This window comes from Myotis davidii, unplaced genomic scaffold, assembly GCF_000327345.1.
Source record: "Myotis davidii unplaced genomic scaffold, ASM32734v1 scaffold802, whole genome shotgun sequence".
NCBI lineage: Eukaryota > Metazoa > Chordata > Mammalia > Chiroptera > Vespertilionidae > Myotis > Myotis davidii.
Window position 1 is genome coordinate 422,520 of NW_006295887.1, and position 22,795 is coordinate 445,314.

The 22,795-nt window shown below is 41.4% G+C and overlaps 1 protein-coding gene across 7 annotated transcripts in view; it reads left to right on the forward strand.

The window, feature by feature from the left end:
• KIZ (kizuna centrosomal protein) overlaps positions 1-21,472 on the forward strand; it is a 113,601-nt gene extending 92,129 nt beyond the window's left edge. For 6 of the 7 annotated variants that reach the window (XM_006770872.2, XM_015568569.1, XM_015568571.1 and 3 more), the window contains 4 exons: positions 10,241-10,342; positions 14,165-14,258; positions 19,386-19,429; positions 21,324-21,472. In XM_006770872.2, coding sequence (XP_006770935.1) covers positions 10,241-10,342; positions 14,165-14,258; positions 19,386-19,429; positions 21,324-21,427 — 344 coding nt within the window. In that variant the 3' untranslated portion in view covers positions 21,428-21,472. Of the gene's footprint in view, positions 1-2,566; positions 2,788-10,240; positions 10,343-14,164; positions 14,259-19,385; positions 19,430-21,323 lie in introns of those variants that run through there. The other variant, XM_015568572.1, reaches the window with a different exon arrangement.
• Positions 21,473-22,795: the final 1,323 nt, after the last annotated feature.

Genomic DNA, 22,795 nt, shown 5'->3' on the forward strand with positions numbered 1-22,795 from the left:
GGGAATGCTTTGTCTAACAGAAGCCAACAGAATTAATGTTCAATGGAACACATTTTAGGAAATATGCACACATACATGTGGAACATTTAAAACCTTATGTCTAATGAGGGCACCAGTTTTATCAGTGCACTAGGAATGAAATGAACATTTTCCTGTAGTTCTTTTTGTGGGAGTCTCCCTTGTGGATAAGATTGCTTAATAAAGACACTTGGGGCTACTTTAATGTAACTAAACCCAGATGATGCTATGATTAAGTTACTTGTTAAAGCTGCTCCCTGAATTGATGACTAGCAGGTCACAGTAGTAACTGTCAGTGATCCAGAAGCAGTCTTCATCAGTGTGGATCCTTCTGTGTGACCTCATTTGCTTTGCAGCCATCTCAGATGGGATATAGTAAAGAAAGAAGCAGAGCTGGGACCCAGAGCAGGCCACCAGGAGGTTGGGCAGAATGGATGGGTGGGTCTGAAGTTATACCATTTTCAGAACAATGAGGATCCTGGGGAAGTTTAACTTGAGAAGGGCACAGCAGTTATCTTTAAATACTTGCAGAGCTGCCATGTACAAGGCAGAACATTAATCGATCATAATTACAGAGTGTACCTCAGGACACCCTGTTTGTGAGTGCTGCAGGGAAGGAATTGACAGCTCAATAACAGAAAAACTTTCTGGCTCTTCCTATCAGGAAAACCAACTGAGTGTCTTCCAGCTGTGGGCTTCTGTGCTGGGTGCTTGAATCATGGCAGGAACCTGCTCTCAAGAGGGGCACTGTGGAAGGAATTCTCATTTCTGGGAACTTTGACCCACTTTCAATGTTAAGAGACTGTGATTCTCTGTCCATATCAAAGAAATCAGAAGTGCCAATATTCTCATTTCTCTCTTTCCATTTCTTACTTCCTTTATACATCCTCACATCAGTCTTTTTATAAGAGGGGGATCATCCTTAAGAGTTTGTTATCACTTAGAAGGCATCTGCTTTGTTAATCACCATTACAGAGAGTGTGGGTTTCATAACTCTAGCTTTTATAACCTGTACTAAAGTGTACATAGAAACCCTTCCATACACACAACTGTACACACAACCAAAGTAAGTATTCTCACAGCCTGTGATCTATTCCTAACACACTCTACCCCTTTTTACTAGTCTAGTTATTCCCACTAAAGAATTCAGATAGAAATTAAAGGTTAATGTTGATATCTATGAAATGTGTAATTTTATATATGTAGTAAATAGTATATCATTTGCATGTAATAAAACATCTTTACTTGGAAATACCAGGACAGCAAAAGACTGGGCCTTTGCCCTCACTAAGCATCTGTCTTCTCTAATCTTCACAACAGCCTTGTGGGGTAAATATTAGTAACATTCTACAGACGGACGAACAGAAACTTAGAAAGGTTGAGTCCTGCTCAGAGCCATATAGCTAGTGTGTTGGATCTTGACTAGAACTCAAACTTCAGGATTTAAGAACTGCAACAGGATGCCTGGATTAATTAAACATCAGCATATATCATAACAAAAGATTAACTCTGTAAGGATGCTTTAGAGAGTAATGATGAACACAGATAGCCCTACTTTCCTTTGTCTTGTGTTGGGTTTACAGAGGTTGGAAGGTTGCAAGGTTTTCTGAGTATGGATTGTACCGAAAGCTATGCCCTTTATAAAGAGCAGCAAATCTGGGTACACATAGGCCGGAGACCACATGCTCATAGGAGGATATTCAGGTCAGTGTTCCCCTGAAACACTTAGGCAGGATTAAAGCAATGCTTATCTAGATTATGAGGGAAAGACTCCTGAACTACTTAGACCACAAAGGGGAAGTTCTCACACTGACAATTTTATTTGTGTTCAATTATATTTACCTTTGAGAATGAAATGAATTTTAGTTTTAGCAAATGATGTAGCTTATGCTAAATGTCATACAAACCAATCATCTAACACAGTGTCTGGCACACAGTGGGCACTCATTATGTCAAACAAATGAATAAAAATGAGAGTATTAAAGGAGTTTCTTTAAATGCTTGTTGATTCAGGCCAAAATACTATCTCTTTCAGTTATTCACTCCACCAATACTTTTCCCACCCACGTGCCCACCCTGGCAAAACTCATCTCCTTAAGCTCCATGTGAAAAGGGCTCTCAGCTTTTATCTCGAGAGGATTAAACCTCTGAGAATGTCCATTCAGCCTCTTATTCTTTTGACATCAATTCTCATGGTCAAGCTGTGTTGAAAGTGGTTGCCTGACTGCCATTTCTCACTGGTATTCTTTGGCAAGCTGAAATATTCAACATCATGCTAAGGTGCTCCATTTAGAAGCTTTGTGGGAGGTCAGCATAAATTTGAAGGGTGCCACTTGGGGTCCTGGGCAGTGCTTGCCAAAATATTATTACTTGAGTTTTACATCAAATTGGAAAAGAGCTGAAAACATACAATGGCCACACTGTCATTGGTGACTAGATTTATCTTGAGAGAAAAGACTGTGGTGATAACTTCGGACTGCCAAAGTACAGTGGCATGATACCTCCACTGCTGAGACTTTAAAATTGTTCCTCATTTGTCCCTTCCCAGAAATGTTCAAGAATCAGTAAAGACGTATTACCTGCTGCACCTGAGATAGGGGACCCCCAATTCATGCAAAACCAAGGAACCACCATATGCTTCTGAATTGTCCATTGCAGGTCACATGGCCCTGTTTCTTTGGCAGTGGTCAGGCTGCTGGGACTTCCCCCACTTGGCCTACAGCCTGCTCCTTTCTATGGCAAAGCATTCCTCACTCATGATGTTGCAAGGTAGCAGTGTTTATTTAACGTAGTTATTAAAGAATGAAAGACAATTTTCTGATTAGTGCGCTTGATTGGCTCCCCCTGTAGTCAAGGAAATGAACTCCTACATGCCTAGAGAAATTCTCGGTGGTTGCACAATAGAATCCTCTGTGGTGTTTTAAATTTGCCTGTGCCCCAGATCCTCCCTTGACCAGTTATATCAGAACCCCTAGGGGCAAGAGCCAGATATCAGCCTTTTATAACACTCAGGTGACTCCCCAGGTTTGAGAACCATGGGGCAGGAGGTCTCAAAGCTGAAAGAGCCCTTGGAGGTCACATTGTGAAATACTCGCACTTTACATAAGAGACTCAAGTGCAGAGAGTGAATAGCTTGGGCGTTAGATATTTTAATAAAATCAGGGGTCAGGGAGTGTATTTCAGTTATCCCTTGGTGTCTTTTCAGGAGACTGGTTCCAGGACCTGTTCCCCTAACAATGCCTTCCCCCCGCTGTGTACACCAAAATCTACAGATGCTCAAGTCCCTTATATAAAAAGGCATTATATTTTCATATGAGCTACAGCAGGGTATGCCAACACATCACTTCGTTCGAATGGATTTAATGTAGTGCTCGAATTTAGTGTAGTAGCAAATTCAAGTTTTATTTTTTGGAACTTTCTCTGAGATTTTTTTAATATATATTCCATCTGCAGTTGGTTGAATCCATGGATGCAAAACCGGTGAACTCTCCTAGGGCTTAATGTATGTTCCTAGGGCTGCTGTAACAAAGCACTACAAACTGAAAACAGCAGAAAAGTATTATCTCACAGTTCTGGATGCTAAAAGTCTAAAATCAAAGTGTCAGCAATACTATACTCCCTCTGGGGGCTCCAGGGAGAACCCTTCTTTGCCTGTTTCAGCTCCTGGTGGGTCCTAGTTTGTGGCAACATAACTCCATCTTTACATCACCTTCTTTTCTGTGTCTCTGTGTCCACTCCGCTTCCTCTCAGGACACTTGTCATTGGATTTAGGACCACCATAAATCCAGGATGATTTCATCTTGAGAGCCTTAATTAGTTACATCTGCAAAGAACCTATGTCCAAATAAGGTCACATCCTGAGGTTCTGGGTGGACATGAATTTTTTCTCAATTACAGGTGACATTTTATATTAGTTTCAGGTGTACAGCATAGTGGTTAAACATTTATGTAACTTACAAAGTGATGACCCCCCCCAAAGTCTAGTACCCACCTTGCACCATACATAGTTATTACAGTATTACTGACTATATTCCCTGTGCTGCACTTTACATCCCCATGACTATTTTGTGACTACCAATTTGTACTTCATAATCTCTTCACCTTTTTCACCCAGGCCCCAACCCCCCTCCAATCTGGCAACTCTCTGTATCTATGAGTCTATTTTTGGTTTGTTGGTTTTGGGGGGGCGGGTTTAGATTCCACATAACAGTGAAATCATATGGTAATTGTCTTTCTCTGTTTGACTTATTTCACTTAGCATAATACCCTCTAGGTCCATCAGTGTTGTCACAAGTGGTAAAATTTCATTCTTTTTTATGGTTGAGTAATATTCCATTGTATATATGTATCACATCTTCTTTATCCAATTATTCATTGATGGGTCCTTAGGTTGCTTCCATATCTTGGCTATCTATCTATATCTATATGTCTATATGTCTGTGTGTATATATATATATGCATAATATGCAAATCAATTGGATGATGGAACGACCGGTTTGCTATGATGCACACTGACTACCAAGGGACAGACACTCAACACAGGAGCTACCCCCAGCCTGCAGACCCCAATCAGGACCTGCCAGCCAACTTCTCAATCCCTCCTCCTGGCCAGCAGGCTCCGATCGCCCGATGGGGAATGGGGAACAGGGGGTGGGTGGCAGCATGTCCACCGGGGCCCCAATCGTCCCACCAGTTGCCCCACACACAGAGGGCAACCAGTGGCGGTGGGGGGTGGGGCTGGCAAGTGGGCTGGAATGGCCAATCTCTTGGTCCCTCCCCCTGGCCGACAGGTCCTGATTGCCGATGGGAAACCAGGAACTGGGGGTGGGTGGCTGCTGATGCGGGCGGCGCCAGGGCCCCAATCACCCTGCCAGTTGTCCCACACACAGAGGGTGACTGCGATGTTGGCTGCCAGCAGCTGGGGAAGATGGGCCCTGATCGCAGGCCAGGCCTAGGGACCCTACCTGTGCGTGAATTTCATGCACCAGGCCTCTAGTTGTAAATAACACTGCAGTGAACATACGGGTGCATATATCATTGCAAATTAGTGTTTTGGATTTCTTCGAATAAATACCCAGAAGTTGAATTGCTGGGTCATAAGGCAGTTCTATTTTTAATTTTTTTAAAATATATTTTATTGATTTTTTACAGAGAGGAAGGAAGAGAGATAGAGAGTTAGAAACATCGATGAGAGAGAAACATCGATCAGCTGCCTCCTGCACATCTCCCACTAGGGATGTGCCCGCAACCAAGGTACATGCCCTTGACCGGAATCGAACCTGGGACCTTTCAGTCCGGAGGCCGATGCTCTATCCACTGAGCCAAACCGGTTTCGGCTATTTTTAATTTTTTAAGGTTCTCCCATATTGTTTGCCATAGTGGCTGCACCAATTTGCAATTCCATCAACCATGAATGAGGGTTCTCTTTTCTCCACACCACTTGTTTGTTGATTGATTGATGATAGCCATTCTGACAGGTGGGAGGTTTTAATTTGCATTTCTCTGATGATTAGTGATGTTGAGCATCTTTTCATATGTCTATTGGTTATCTGTATGTCCTCTTGGGAGAAATGTCTATTCAGTCCTCTGCCCATTTTTTAATGATTGTTTGTTTTTTGGTGTTGAATTGTATGAGTTCTGTATAAATTTTGGATATTAACCCCTTATAGGATGTGTCTGGTGAATGTCTTCTTCCATTGAGTAGGCTGTCTTTTTGTTTTGTTGATGGTTTCCTCTGCTGTGCAAAAACTTTCTTAGCTTGATGTAGTTCCATTTGTTTAGTTTATCTTTTGTTTCTCTTGCCCGAGGAGATAGATCAGAAAAAAATATTACTACGATCTGTGTCAGAGAGTTTACTACCTATGTATCCTTCTGAAAGTTTTATGGTTTCGTTTCGGTCTCACATTTAAGTCTTTAATCCATTTTGAGTTTATGCTAGTATATGGTGTAAGAAGGTGGTCTAGTTTCAGTTTTTGGCAGGCATCTGTGGGTGGATAGGAGTTTGGGGGGAGACACTGTTCCATCCTCCACTACAGGAGCTGAGGAGGGATGTCTTCATATCTTACATCCCTAACATCTGGTTCATCTTAATTAGTGATTATTCCTGGCCCTACTATAGGTAATGACATCGATAATATTAATATCTTTATTTCTGATTCTTCTCATTATGTATATTGAGTACAAATTGCTAAAAATATTTTTAAATCATTTAGTTGTACCAATAAACTATAACTTCCTGATAAAGATTACTCAATCAAAGATTCTATGACTTTGAAACTTGAAAATTCACCTCCCAGGATTGAACAATTAAGTGTCAGAGACTGTGGCTATAAATTTACATGTGAAGCAATGCCAGCAAAATTGTTTCAATTCAGTTTTGGAACATTCATTAAAGTTCAGTTATAAGCCTGACATTTATTTTCAGCCGTAATTGTTTAATTGTTCCATAGAAATTAAGATTATGATATATCTATTTTCTGAAGCAGCTTCAGACAACTCACTCATATGGTTTAGGATTTTCTCTGTGCATCAGCCCTCTCTGTGAGAGGACAAAGAAGCCTGGGCAGCAGCTTCACAGGCCCAGGACTCCTGGTGGAGTGGGAAGTCTGGATGTGAAAAGTGGACCCAACCTGTGCTGCTCACATTCACGCAGACTTACGGCCTTTGAAAAATTCCTAAATATAGATAAGTATTTTCAGAATTGTGAAAGCACCCATATCTTACTATTTTCTCAATTTCATTTGAGCAGTTTACTAGACAAGTGGTTTCTGGATTTTAAGTGATAATATTTATCTTTAGAATTAATTTTAGAAATATATCCTACAATTTTTGTTTTATTTTGCAAAGACAACTGGGTTTGCTGCATCAGCAACACATCTAGTATATTGTTTTGTTTTTTTTTTTAAAGCATGGATGTAGAGATACATGACAAGTAACAGCAGCTGGAAATTCAGTGGACAGAAAATATTTTTTAAATTTAATTTTTAAAATTCTACACACTTCATATAGGAATGGCACTTATCCTTCCTTATTCAGAGATGCCCAGTTTTTTGTCAGTGCAAGGTCGTTTTTGCTAGCTATAGTGATGGTACTGTTTGCATCTCCCTTTGTCATTCCTTTTCCAGACCCAACTCTTCTTTTTTCATTTCTGCAAAAGCCCAGGACAGATTCTCTGCCTGAGAGACACCCCATAGAGGCTGATGAACCACATGCTTATCAGGCTCTTGTAATAGGTTGTTAAAAGCACTTGTTCATCAGATATTTTCTTTTTCTTTTTATTTGTAGATTTAGAAGTATTTTAGCAGGTGTACATTTGCATATAAAAGAGAATAAAAGATAAGAAGTTGAGGCTTTTTCTTTCTTCTCTTCTCATCATCTCTCCCCTACCTCCCTTTATGCAGTGTGTTTCACTTTGTTTCTCTAGCTGTTTCCATTCTCCAGACACAAAATGCATATTAAAAAAAAAAAAAAAAACAGTCTCAGAGATCCATTACCACTTTGTAGGAAGATGGCTGATTGGGTTCTGCTAGCTTATGTAAGGAAGTAGGAAAATATTTTTATCTAATTGCATTATCAGTCTGGAATTAATGGCAAGGGTAGATTTTAGCCCCCCGGACCCTTGCCTTATTTTTTGTTTTAAATGACAATCTTTTTTACTTTTTAAACTAAATCTTGACACAGATTTGAATATATAATAGCTGCTTGACTGAGAATCCAGAACCTAAAGCTGGAACATGCAAGCATGTGTGTTTCTGTGTGTACTGGAAGATTCTAATTGAAAATAACTGTATTCTATCTGTCTGCTCTCTGTCTATGAGTCTGTCTTTATTTTGCTTGGTAGTTCAGTTTGTTCATTAAATTCCACATGTGAGTGAAATAATTTAATACTGGTCTTTCTCTGACTGGCTTATTTCACTTAGCAGGCAGACAGCCCTAGTGGGGAAAGGGTATTGAGGGGAGTGGAGGGATTGAGCAAAAAAGAAAAAAAGAGAGAGCGAAAACTCATGGACATGGACAATAGTGTGGTGATGGCGGGTGGAGGTGGAAGAGGGCATAGAGGGGATAAATGGTAATTGGAAAAAATTAAATAAAATAAAGAAAAAAGAAAGAGAAAAAGAACGAACTATATTCTTTAGAAATAGTTGTTTTATATAATACTTTTCACTACTCAATAGTTTACTGAGAGTTTGACATTACTAATAAGAGGAAGTGTTTCGCTGGAATTCTAAGGAGCCACCCAGTCCTCAAATTTACAGACTGAGAGTTTACTTGCCTGTTGAGAAGTTAAAGTATTTTCCCCTTGGAATTACGCACACCTTGTCCCTACCTTGTTTATAGCATGCTAACTTGAACCTCTAGATTTGTTACTTTTGCCCCTTGTTTGTTCATTAATTCACTTAATAACTATGAATTTGCAGCTTTCAACACTTGATTCTTCACTATCAAAAGCCTGAGTTGCCAGAAACCTTAAGATCCTAGCTTTGCCGTGTTGCTTTATGAAGTTGGCCTCCTAGCCAAGTCTTCTAGACTATTCCTGGAGGATGTCTGAATTGTTTGAGCCCCCCTAGCAAAAAGCATACACTTGTGTCCAAAGAATCTCAAATCTGGTCCACTTGAGACAGACAGCTACTTAGAAATCTCTGAATAAATGTTGCAGCCTCCCTTGATAATATGTTATGGGGTCTCTCAACTCTTTCAATGGAGTGAGCTTTTTGAACATCTAAATTAGCTTGGCTGAAGTTTTTCACAGTTTTCTTGTAGCACAGTAAAAATTGCTCACCATCTAGTTTCAATATTGCAAGTAGGTTCTGTTCGGCCTGTGCAGTTTTTATTTTTTCATTTACAAGGCAGAATCTGGCGAGACGAGGCCCACTTTCCCAGCTGGCAGCAATTGGCTGCAGTCAGAGAATAGCTCTCCGCAGTGGACAGGTCATGGCCCTCCAGCCTGCTACAAGCTCACCCCTCCCGCTGCTCTCACCTGACCAGAGTCACTTTTTATGTGTGGTTCCTGCTTGGCCCCCCACAAGTGTCTGCATTTACAATCCTGCCCTGTCCAGTGTGTCTGTAATATCTGTGTTCTTGAACCCATCTTCCCTTGTTTCTACATAGGATGCTGTTTTGTTATTTCTTTGCTAAAACTAATTCTCCGTGTTCCCTTCCATCCAGGTATCCTTGAGACTTGAGGTAGTGGGTGAGGTTGTATCTTGGGTCCTTCACATATGTGATCTTTATGTACTGTTTTCCCCAACAACCTTCTTCCCTTAACTTATAGTGGATGCCATTAGAAGCCCTGCAGGGCTAAGGGTGTCTGTCCTGTGGACCCGATCCAGGTCTGGGCTGCTGCTGACCCTTTTGGCACACCTCGCTTTGCTCCCTGTGTATGCCCTTTCTGTCCCCACAACAACCTTGGTTAGATTTTTCTCAGCTCTGGGTCTCTGAGCTCATCCTGCTATGACTATTCTTCCTGATGTTCCTGCCATTCACCCAGCCTGGAAACCCGGCACTCAAATGTGAGAGCCTGAGAGGCAGAGCAGGGAGTGCTTCGAAGTAGACAAAGGACGGACCAAGGAATCCGTGCTGTTCCTTCTGGTTCATTCTGTAGTGGCTTCTGCAAGGCCTGGAGTGGAGAGAAACCATTTACCATGAGTTGACCCACTCAGAATAATGAATAGCATTTGGCCATCTCAGATAAACTCACACAACTTGTCTTTGAGTCTTGAAAACTGTGTTTAACTAAATTGGTTTTTGTTTGTTTTCAGAGTACCTAAAAGAGGCAGTACAGAAACAGTTTTCATGCATTTAAAAAGTATTAATAAAGTGCTTTATTTTTTTTGTTGTTATCAAATTATATAAGTACCTTATATGTTCTGGATATTAACCCCTTATCAAATATATTATTTCAATTATTTTCTCCCATTGCATAGCTTGCCTTTTCACTCTGTTGATTGTCTCCTTTAACATGCAAAAATTTTAAGTTTGTAGTAGTCCTATTAGTCGGTTTTATTTTGTTGACTGTGCTTTGGTCATCCAAGAAATCACTGACAAATCCACTGTCCTAAAGCTTTTATCCTATGTTTTCCTCTAAGAGTTTAATAGTTTTAGGTCTCACAGTTAAGTCTTTAATCATTTTTGAGTTGATTTTTCCATATGATATAAGGTAAGGATCCATCTCTCTTCTGCATGTAGATATCCAAATCTCTGTGCCCTTTTTTGTCATCTATAGAAACAAAAGTCTACCAGTGGCTGAAGCAGTCTGCCCTTCAGGATAATGCAGATCAAACTGAGGACAGGCTCCAAAAGGACGCTTCTGCCTCACAGCTTCCAGGTGAGCAAGGGCAGACCCAGCCCTTGAAATCAGTGTCTAGGACAGCACAGGGTGGTGGCCAGTGCTGGGTTCAGGGAAGGGTGGTCATTCTTTGACGGTTTCTGGAATTTGCTTTGTAACAAACTGTCATTGTCAGAATGAGCCAGTACCTTTCCAGTTGTTAATGAACATGAGTTTGGAAAAGTCTTTCCTCCTGGATACATTCTGGCCCCTCACAGTGATGGCGCTTACAGACCCTGGGATTCTGCCTGCAGGCACATGAGAGCAACGTGTCCCTAAGTACCACAGGAGACACGTCCAGTTCCTTTTCTTCCCACATCTTCCAATTTCCTAACCATCGATGGGAGCACCATCCTAGGCCACCCTGAATGTTGAGATATTTGGAGGTTCTTTAGACGAGAAGACTAAATCCCAGTAAAAACTAGTTTTTAAGCTTAAATGTAATTTCGACAATCCTAGGATATTTGTTTTAAGTGTAATTTTCTCTGTTTTTTAATATTTTATTGTATTTTTATAATTTTCACTGGTTTTTATTTTATTACGTCTTTTTTTAGTATAAGTCACCTCAGTTCCCTCTGTGAAAATAAATGGATTAATACTGAAGGAAGTACACTTTAATGTTACTTTTACATAAGACACCCTACCATTATTCTTATCTATCAGAATGAAAAAATGATTTTTTAAATATATTTTTATTGATTTCAGAGAGGAAAGGAGAGGGAGAGAGAGATAGAAACATCAATGATGAGGAAAAATCATCAGTCGGCTGCCTCCTGCACGCCCCAGACTGGGATTGAGCCCACACCCAGACTGTGCCCTTGACCGGAATCGAATCCAGGGCCCTTTGGTCTACAGGCCAATGCTCTATCCACTGACCCAAATTGGCTAGGGCAAAAAATGACTTATTAATATCACATGATTTCCTGTCCATATTCAGATTTCCTAAGTGTCTCAAAGATGTGTGCACCAGACAGACACTTTTTTTGAGAGACACACTTAATGGTACATCAGACTTGTTTTTGAAGCTATTTCCTAGTTAATTGTAATGTTAGAATCAGTTGCTGCAAAATTTATTTTGGTTGTTTTGAGGATTCAGTGAGCCACTGTAGCTTAAGTACCCAGCCCTGTGCCTGTTGGAGAAAAGCCTCCAGGAGGGCTGGCGTGTGGTGGTCGTGGTGGTGGCGGTGATTTGAACTCTGTGAACATGAGACATGGTAGTTTGTTCAGGTAAAAAGAGGGCCTCTACCCACAATAGAAGACTTCATTACTTTGGAGAGATAGAGCACTTGTGAGCCCTTAAATGTTTGCTTTTTATCTCCTTCTTCACATTTGAGTCACAGAATTAGAACCTAGGGGAACTTATTCAACTCCCTCATTTATAAGCAAGGCCCCAAGAAAGTAATGTCTCTTTCTGAGCATTAAAGCTGGTTAGCAGACATACACAGGTGACTCCACAGATTTGTTATTGGTAAGTATACTTTGGATAGTTCATTGGACAGATTCAAAGGACAAGTAAATATGATATAAGTTGTAGTCTGTTGGATGTGTATCAAAATTATACCGTATTTGCCGGCGTATAAGACGACTGGGCGTATAAGACAACCCCCTAACATTTCCACTCAAAATACAGAGTTTGTTATATACTCGCCGTATAAGACTACCCCCTCTTCCGCACACCTTCCACACACCAAATAAAAGGTAAAACAATATCAGGTTTGATTTTAACATTTTAATTTATATTCAAATGCTTATGACATGCAGGAAAACTGTCACAAGGCTGTATGTAATCAAACATATACATAAAACAGTGCAAGTTTATTACCGGTAAACATACCGGTAATTCACTAAAGAAAACACACTCTATAGACTGGTACCGTAGATGCTTCTCAGGAACACAGGCAAGCAGCCCACAACCTAGAGGGACTGTCAATGATAGAAGTAAGATAACAAATAGAGGTAGAGAGCAAGTGCCGGGCAAGTCCCTAGCAAGCGCAAGTGCGAGCTCTTCAACATTCTAACAGGCACCATGATAGCGCAAAATCGCGAATCTTCAATGCATATGTAAAGAAATGTACGGTAACCCGAATTTACCACACTCGCAAAATCGCACACAGCCAACCATACACCCAGTATGGTATCGCGATTCGCGATTTTGCGCTATCATACTGGGTGTATGCGAGTGTGGTAAAATCGCATAACAGCAAAATCGCATAACAGCCGAGCATACACCCAGCAGCGCTGCTGATGCCTGAACGGTATGTGGAATGAAGTGGGCGGGCATCGGGAGGCCACTATGGCACGGGGCAAGCACTATGGGCAGTCTATCTGAAGTGTACCTGGCGTATAAGACGACCCCCCACTTGGAGGCATATTTTTCAGGGCCAAAAAATCGTCTTATACGCCGGCAAATACAGTAGTATTAATGTATTAATAATTAAACATTTTGTTAATTCATTCGTAAGTGAAATAATACTACATAGGTCTTGTAGTCAAGTATCCCTAAATTCAGTTTTCTCACTCTACACTTAAAATTACACTATGTGTTTGCAACATTCTAAATTGTCATCGTTTGGATCTTCTTAGTGCTTCCAATAGTGTTGGCAGTCATTGTAGTTAGATACTGCCTCTGGTATTTCTTTTGCATTTTGGTTATGCATCTTTTTCCTTCTCATTCCCACTCTGATCCTGGGGACTTCTGTGAGCTCCAAAAGGAAGCAGTAAGTAGGCTCAGAGGGCAGAGGGAAATGGAAGCCAAGTACCATGTTAAACTTCCCAGCACAGTTCCAGGTGGTGATGGGCATGTACACTCTCAACTCAGGAGCCACCCCCAAGTCTAACGATTGAAGAAGCAGTGCATGTTTTAATTACTTTCTACACCAGATGTCTTAGTGTTTTGTCTCTGGACCTGTCTCTAAAGAAAGCCACTTAAATCTGGTGCCTTTGTTTTCATATCTGAAATGACCAGGTCCTGGTAAGCACCTGCAGACCTGTCAGGCTGCACATGGACACGTTATCAAGAGAATCCCTCTGCTGCAGAGGTTCTATGCAGGCAAGCAGATTATGGGGTAGAAAGTCAGCAAAAGCTTTTTGCTGAGCTGCCCTGGCACTCTCTATCTGTGATCTTGGGCAACTGCCAGTTAAGAATCAGACTTGTAACAAACACGTCCAAGGCTGATGACTCCCAGGAGGCACAGGTCAGGAATTGCCCCGCAAATTGGGGGCATCATGGGGTTTCCCCAACTCCAGGGGAAAGGTTCATTGTGCATCTTCCCCGCCAACCTTTTCAGGCTGGTTAAAGAGTGGCCTTGACGGTTTTCAGTGGAGATTCAGTCTCCTCTGCAAGATGGAAAAATAGAGGATTTGGCAGAGGCGCTTTAAAAGGTGGGTGGTGTGGGCAGCTATCTCCAGGAGTGTCTGTTATTTCTGAGACCTGGCTCCTTGCACCCATTGAGTTGGTGCCTGTGTGTTATAACAATGTGAATTATCCAGAGCTCGATGCCATAGTGGGGATCCATGTGCTTACCCGTGCATCTTGATCATTTAAAATGGTGTTCTTTGAATGATTTTATTCACTTTTTGTGGCTTCTGTGTTTCACTGGGAAACCGCCCCCCCACCCCCCACCCCCCCCACACACACACTTCTTTTCAGTATTCTACCAATGTGTTATTTCTTGCCTCAAAAGCGGCCTTGCTTTCTGTGGCTTGAGCAGCATCTTCCTCTGTTGACATTTTACCAAAGTTATTGTGAGGCCCCTTCCTTCTACGTTGTGTCTGTTGCTGTGTGGCGGCTAATGCTCCCTCTCCTGTTGGTGCTTGTCACAGGTTTGAACATTGGCGGTGGTACATTGAAGACGACAACTAACAAAATCACATCGGAAACTAGTTCTTCATCTAGCCAAAGAAGCCCTTTGTCAAGGTAAAGTCGTGAAAGCCTTTCTGAATGGTGGCAACAAGAAGAGAAATGTCACTGCGCAATGAATCAAACTCCAGCTACATGTTATTTTGTTGTGTGACTTGATGGAAGGTTCTGGTTCTGGTATTTATCTAAAATAACAGTTGAAACTTCAGTCTACCTTTGAAAATGTTTGCACCAGAGCCAAGTATTGTTTTGCAGCTGTTGTTTCCGTGGTTTAAGACTCAATTGACACCTCAGTGAACCACAAATTAGCGTCTACAGCTGCTCGCAGTAGGGCTGCTTAGAGACCACACAATGGACAGGGGCAGAGAAAACATCAGACCTTAAAGGAAATAAAGTGGCCTGTTTCTTCTTTCTGAGACAGCTGATGTACATACAGCATTGCTGGCTATTTGTTTTTGTACTCCTCTTTTGTACTAAGTATTTGGGCTACATTATACTTTCCTTTTCTATCTTTTCTTCCTTATTTTCCATAAAGAACAAAATTTATTCACTTTTTTTTTTTTTAACTGTAGCACTTTAAGTTTTTCAAGCAATGATAAGTGAGTTGTGTGCTGGATTTGTCATCAACATAAAATGCTAATCGTGCAGTGGCATGAGTCAATTAGCAAGAATTTATAGATGGGAATAGAAGCAAGCGTCTGATGAAGTACCTTCCTTTTTGCTTTGGGATGAATATCATTTAGAAGTTACTACAAGTTTCCTTTTATAGTAACATTTCTCATTTAAAAAGTCCTTTGGATGATTGCATTACATTTGAATTAACTGCTTAGCCCAAATTTTAAAACAGGAACTTCACATTTCTGGTATCCCATAAGATAGAGTGATTTGATCCAGGAATAATAGTGTTTTTAAAATGGGAAAAAAATGTTTTCATTTATATTTTAAAAAACATTACAATATTTTTAGGACCTGGAATATATTTTTAAAAGAATCATATTTTGAAATTGAATTCTGCTTTTAGAAACCTGGTAAGTTTAATTTTAGGGAATTACTCATGTAGTTATCAGAAATTATTATCTTAAATACCTGGATTTTCATCCATGTTTTTGATGTAAGTATAAGATGAATTTGGGTCAGGAAGTGTATTAAAGTATTATATTTTTATGATTATACTATAAATACAAGTTTTAGGTCTTCTAAAAGGAATTTTAAAAGACAAATTCTACAGGTAGCTTTTAGCATTTAATGTTACAATTTGGTATAATAATACAAGCATTTAGTTTTTAAAGATGGTTAGAAGTGTTTGTTTTTATTATATTTGGAGGCATTAAAAACCCAATCCTTCTTAAACTTTATATGTATTCTTCAGGCAATTTTTAAATACATTCAGAAAGCAGTTAGATTCTGCAGAACATTTTCTCAGCCTGATCATTTCATGTCTTACTCCTTTATTTCATTATAGAAAGCAATCTTTTTTTTTTTCAGTTTGAGTCAGGGACCTTTTGTTATTACTGTTTCTTCTGCATGAAATTAATTTCCTAAATAAATTACAAGTAATCACATCACCCCCTTTAAGAAAAAAACATTCCGCACGGAAGCCTTGTTTCTAATCCAGTGAGGAAAAGGTCTGGGCGCCAAGTCGTGGGTTGGATGTTTCTGGTTTTGTTCTTGTGCTGGGTGAGTTGTTGTTAATACGCCACCCTGGGCTTTGGAGAGCTCTGATTTTGCTGTTTGTGCCTGAATTCACTGAAATTTCTTAGAGGCTTACATTTAAAGATCCCACTTACTACAGTCACTCCTCGTGCTTTATTGCTTTTACAAGTGGTCTCGAAACCAGTACTTGAGAATAAACATAACAGTGCAGTGCTGCTGTAGCACTTTTAAAAATTCTTCTTTGCTCTATTTTGTCAGTGAGCTGATGAGCAACCTCAAAAAAAAGAACCCGCTGGACCTAAAAAAAAAAAAATGGCTTCCTCTGATGTCCTAGAGACAATAATTATGATGTGCTAGTTAAGCCCAAACTACAGCCGAGGGATTTTACTTTAAAGCAGTGGCTTGGGCGCAAAAATACATTTATAGCTCTTTGTCTGCACCTCATTATGTGTGGGCCTGATTCATTAAGTAATTGGTTTGCAGTTGTTTACATGAGTATTAAGGCCTTCTTTTCAGCCGCCTTTGAGAGATACATTGTGCAAATGTTGCCTGCGATGAATGCAGAATGAGGGCCAGAGGGTCCGTCCTATTGGCTAAACAGTGCACTCTGTTGAAAAGCCAGAGAAAGGGATTGGGTGCTGCTTTGCATAGCAATGGCTTTCTTAATAAGCGTTACAGATTAATACACACAAGCTATAAAAGATGCAAAGAGATACTCTTAGCACATTTATACATGCTCATTTCATTGTGATGGTGGTGCGGTCCGCGTGCTTTCATATTCCATTTTTCAGAACAGCAGCTTCAGTGCATGAGCCGTAATAGAATCCGATGTTTATTGTATTATAAATCACAGGCAAGCAGGCAGATCGGCAACAGTTTATTATTAAAGATTCTTTCAGTGTAAATCTTTTTCTACTATTGTGTTTGCTTCGGCAAAATCATTTTGTGGTTGAGTGGGGATGAAAGGCATAATGTACGAAGGAGTGAGTCCTAATAGGAAGCTGTTCTCCGCGTAAAGACCACTTGTTCCCTTTTGTTCGGGGTGCATGCCAGAGCTTCCTCTCTGCAAACATTGTCTTGCTCTACCTTCCCCGGGAAGCCGTTTTCACCCTCCCGGATCCATTTGTTCAGTGGAGAGTATATGTTAACAGCCTGTCGGGTAACTTCAGTTTACTGGTTGGATCGAGATAACATTTTACCAAAAGAAAAGGATGTGTGCTTACAACTTAATTGCTGGGGGGAACGGTAGCAGAGGTCATCCAACCACCGCAGGCACCCCCGCAGAGCCTCCTTGGGTGGCATTCCGTACCAGCCCTGCAGCTACGGGAGCGGCCAGGGGAGGGCGCCAGGCTACGGCTGATGCTCTGGGGACTGTGGTGTCTCTCTTCTTGCCTGGTCACTATGCCATTTCCTCCTGGGGCGATAAGAAGATCACAAAGAAATAAAAATGAGGTTTTCCTGGTTGCGCTTTAGGTTCTCATATAAAAGCCCCCCTCTGCATCTCTGGCTTAGCAAATCTGCATTCTCCTTAAATTCTACTGAATTAGCAGCTTCCTAAATAATCCACATGCTTTTCCTCATAAACTAGTATACTTCTCTCTTTTCTACACAGAGCACAAAAGAACAATGGCTTGATTAGCCAAATGGAAGGAGTTAACAAGTTGACCCCAGGCAGCTAAAAAGCAGCGTCTGCTGCAGGGCTCCTGGTTAACCATCAGGGGGCGCTCAGACTTTGTTGAATTAGAATGTCTCAGACTTTGGTCTGCCTCTGACACTTAAAATTAGTAATTATAGATTTGCTGGCATACTCATTGGGATTTTTTTCTCTGGATTATTTTTTGCCTTCTGCTTTCCAGAATCAATCTCTAGATTCAGTAACAAAAACATATCCTCAGGTGAGGATTCAAAAAAAGAAAAAAGATCCAGGCAAGAGATGCTGGTTTTGTTGACCAGAGGGTGGCAATGCATAGGCAAAGAGCGAGAATTTTGGAAAGTAATAGGAAGTAACCTGGCAGGACCTAGGCAAGGATGAGGAACCTTTTTTCTGCCAAGGGCCATTTGGATATTTTTAACATCATTCAAGGGCCATATAAAATTATCAGCCTAAAAATTAGCCTGCTACATTTGGTCAAACATTTAATTAACTCGCCCCTAATGCCTTGTCAGGACCAGACAAATGATTTCATGGGCTTTATATGGCCCATGGGCTGGATGTTCCTTACCCCTGCTACCAGACAATTCAGAGCCTCTCTGTATGCCCCTGATTCCTTTCAAGCTGCTGTCCCAGTGCTAGAGCTCAGAAGGAGTGAGTCTGAGTAAGTCCATGCAGGGGCCCTTTAAGAGGAACTGCCTTGGACTCCAGCAGCCTCTATCTCCCTCAGCCACACTCCCCATTGGTTTTTATAGCCAGAAGTTATGGGGACTTCTCTTCCTGGCTCTGGAACCCTGGGCTGGGAGGCCTGGTGTAGGGCGGGACTCCTAGCACCTCAGGGGGGACTTCCACAGCTGAAATATCCCTCCTGATTTTAAACCGCCATACGTGGGAGTGGGACCAGCCTGTTCCATGTTTCTGCCCCTCCTATCTATCTCATGTAGCTTCTTCTTTAAATCCCTAGTTGAGGACTTCAGTTCCGCTATATTTTAGGTGGTTCTTAATGATGGTTGTTCTGTGGGTTAGTTGTAATTTTGATTTGGTTGTGGGGCTGAACATTAGAGAATTTAAATATAATTTAAAAATTGAATGATGCTCCCACAGGAGACTTGTAAATTCATTAAAATTGCAAAAGCTCTTGAAAAGGAGCACTGATATGGGCATCATATCCCATAGAGCCAGTTTCTTGTTTGATTGGCTCTAGCAAACAAACTGCTAGATATTAGATACATTAGACACTTGCATTTTTATGCATGTGATACACAGAGACTTAAACATGGATTTCTAGGATACTTGTATTTTTTTCTGCCACATGTGAACATGTTTAAGGAAAGTGAGAGTTTATTTTTAACTCCTTTGTTAAAACGTTAAGTATTGGCTTGATGAAGATAAGTATTTTAACTTCCTCATCAACTTCTTGTATCCCACCATCTTGAACTCCCTACTTCAGGTATTTCTCCTTTAGTTTGTCTACAAGTGCTAATGCTTTACACACTAGTTTTTTCCAGAGACTGTTGAGGGGAAATCGGTCCTCTGTCTCACTGCTTATGCATTCATTCTCCGAAACAGCACAGTGTGCAGTGCCCCTTGGCACACGGGGGGCGGGGGAGGGGGGGGAATCTGACTCAGCTGCTGCAGACCCAACACTCAGGGGCAGCAGCGATGCTGTTGTAATAGGGACCCTCCCACCAAAGCATCAGCCAACACCTCTGGCCACAGCAGGCCTGACATTTTCTTTTTGCTTTAAAAGTTGGGGAGTAAATGTAAATTTTCTGGCCTTTCAGTGAATAACATGTGCTTCTTCCCTAAGGTGCTTTTTGTGAAAATATTAGTCTGGTTATCTTTTTCTTTAGAACTCAGGTTATTCCTTTATTTTACAGTCATGAAAACAAAAAGAAACTAACTACCAACTTAAAGTCTAAAGGTAAGATAAGTAACGAGACCAGATTGCCATTTTCTGTTCTGACCAAAAGACCTGTTTGTGACGTGTATTTGTTTTCTGGTGTAAGGGCCATGAAGCACACCTGTGATCACAAGGGCAGTCCTTGCAGCTAACTCTCCCTGGGGGGATGTCTGTGAGGGGATTGGGGGGCTTCAGTGACAGGGCTATGACGTGAGAGCACATGGGTGCCGTAGGTGAGAAGCAAAGCATTTTAATTTGCAAGTATGAAGATGCAGGGAGTCCTGACCTCCCCATATAATTGACTACCAGCACTGTGTTCTACCTGTGAAATGTTTTTGCCTCTGTCCATCCTCACTGCCAGTGCCCTGCAAGTACCCACTTCTCTAGACATGAAGGGCTCTTGCAGGAGACTCAAACTGGTTTTTTAACATCCTACCTCTTCCCAACTCCTGACTGTCCTACACCTGCCCACCAGCATCTACAACCTCATTTAACCCTCTTACCTTCCTGATTAAGAATTGCCAATGCCTTCCCACCATCTACAGCTCTTTTGTCTGGCCCCATCCCTACTCTCCAGCTCAGCTCTTCCAAGAGTCTCATCCTCATTGAGTCTAATCACAGCCTTATGCTGTGTGCCTTTGCTCATGTTATTCCTTCTCTGTAATGTTCCTTTTTCTTTTCCTCAGCCTACAAGCTCCTATTCAACTTTTAACACCAAGCTTACAAGGAGAGTCTAACCTTCCTTTCACATAGCATTCTAGGGTATTCCCTTTTGAGCTTGGTCTCTATCTACTCCTGTCTCCTTAAACCCATTTCTAGTGGGTTATAATTGAGAACATGGATTTGAGTCAGGCGACCTAAGTGAGTCTCTGGGCTTTGACCAGCCACTGATGATGATTTAGCCAGTTACAGCCTCAATTTGACCAGTAAAACAGAGATATTAATACTTACCTTACCAGGTTGGTAGAAGGATTATTGGAGTCATATATTAGAAGGCATCACAGAGCTGACAGGTCATGCCATGTAGATACTGATAGTCATGGAGATTGTCAGTGTAGCAGACAATATCCCCACCACATCCTGAATGATCACTGTGGGGGTCACCTCAACAGTTCACTGGCATGTCCTTGGCCTTCTACATCAGGCAGCTGTGGATCTCCACCTGAGGGCTTTATCTGACCACAGGAGTAGATAAAGCTCCTTTCTCACAGGGCAGCCCAGAGTGCCAGGGAGTAGATGCCCTGGTTGAGAACAACCCTCACACAAGGAGACATGGAAGTTGGTGGATAAATTATCTCACTTCCTTATTCTTTGGACAATTTAAGGAGAGTTCTGCAGTCTCTCAGAGGATCCCCTGTAGGACCACTGCCACCAGCCTTTCTCATTAACGGCCCCTGTGGCTTTCTCTCTTCCCTGTGTCTCTCTCCCAGTTCTCCTAACCCCCATCATTCTCAGGATTACCTCCAAAATAAACCATGTGTACCCAGACCTTTGTGCCAGGGTAAGCTACCTCTTCTCTTCTCCTCTCTGCTTCACAAGAGTGAAGAACAGAGGGAGATCAAGGTGGAGAGGCAGCTCAGTGAGGTGGTATCAGACCTAATAAAATACCCAGGTCATCCTGCTTCTGTGTTAATCCTGATTTTAAATCCCAATCCTACAGTAAAGAGTTGGACACACAGAAGGGAAAAGAAAGTATTCTGTAAAGTGTTTTCCATAACAATACATAGAACACACTGTAAAATATGTAAATTTGTGCAGTACAGACATGCATTCCAGGTGTATCTGGTCAGGTACATCACATGGTGTCCCTAGGAGGCCTTTTGCAGACCAGTGCTCCAATTAACCAGTCCAGCTAATTAAACCAGGCTAATCAAGGTACCAAGATGTTAAATAGCTGTCTTCTTTTCTCTTCCAGCCTTCTGGGGTGAGTCTGATGACACTAACTCAGAAATTGAAGCTGCTTTACGTCCTAGAGACCATAGCACATCCACGGATGATTTTGATGATTTTTATGACTAATAAACTGTAACTGTTCTTCAAATAAAGTATTTAAACAAATTGAAACCGTCTTCATATGTGATTTCCAAAATAAATGAGTCCTTTTAAGTTTTCTAATCCTATCTAATAATAGACAAACATGGTAATTGACCATACCTTCACTACGCCTCCCATTGGCTAATCAGCATGATATGCAAATTCACCACCAACAAAGATGGCGGCTAACTTGCATACTGCAGGCAGGGCGGGACAGCGTGAGTGCCAGCCGCCATCCAGGCTCCCATGTGCGACCCCAGAAGCTGCCTGCCTGCTGCCCGTGATGGATCCAATCCCGGGTCCCAGGCGGGCCCCAGAAGCCCCAGAAGCCACCTGATATGGCAGTAACTCTATCAGTAAGCACTCTGAAAGTCAGTGGCATAAATGCACCAATTAAAAGACAGATTATGAGGGTGAATCAAAAACAAAACCCACTTTAAATATAAAAACACATATAGATTAAAAGTAAATGAATTAAGCTGCAGCCTGTTTTGCTCAGTGGATAGAGCATTAGCCCGTGGACTGAAGGGTCCCAGGTTCAATTCCAGTCAAGGGCATGTACTTCAGTTGCTGGTTTGATCCTCAGTCCCTATCAGAGCATGTGCAGGAGGCAACCAATCAATGTGTCTCTCCCTTTCCCTTCACTCTCTCTAAAATTCAATGGAAAAATATCCTTGGGTGAAGATTAACTGTAGTATTTTTTAGTTTTTTACATGTATGAGATTATTTCAAATTAAAATAATTAAAAATTAATAAAATATTAATTGAAATGTATCTGCATTACATGAAAAATCTCCTAATTGCTTCTAGCATAATTTATTGTGCTAAAATTTACAAGGGTTCAATCAACCCATGGACACAGACAACAGTATGGTGATGGCCAAAGAGAAGTGGGGGGCAAGAGCTGGTAGAGAGGGCAAAAGGGGGGAAATAGGAACATCCTATATCTACACTAATAAAAGAGAAACATGGTAATTGGCGTACAACCGCTACCCTTCCCATTGGCTAATCAGTGAGATATGCAAATTAACTGTCAGCCAAGATGGCGGCCGGCAGCCAGGCAGCTTGAAACTAACATGAGGCTTGCTTGCCTCAGTGACAGAGGAAACCAACGTTCCCCGCCTGCAGGTGCAGGCTTCTGAGACTGCAGTTTCAAACATTGTAACAAATATAGAGCTAAACAAAACCCCAGAAACCAGCTTTCAGGGAGCTGGGATCTCAGAGCTGGAGTTGATACAGAGTTTCAATTAGAACCGAAACAAACCAGATACCTGCTTTCAGGAGCGGAGGCCTAAGAGCTGGAACCTCAGAGCTAAAGCTGGCCCAGAATAAAAAAAAAAAGAAAGAAAAAAA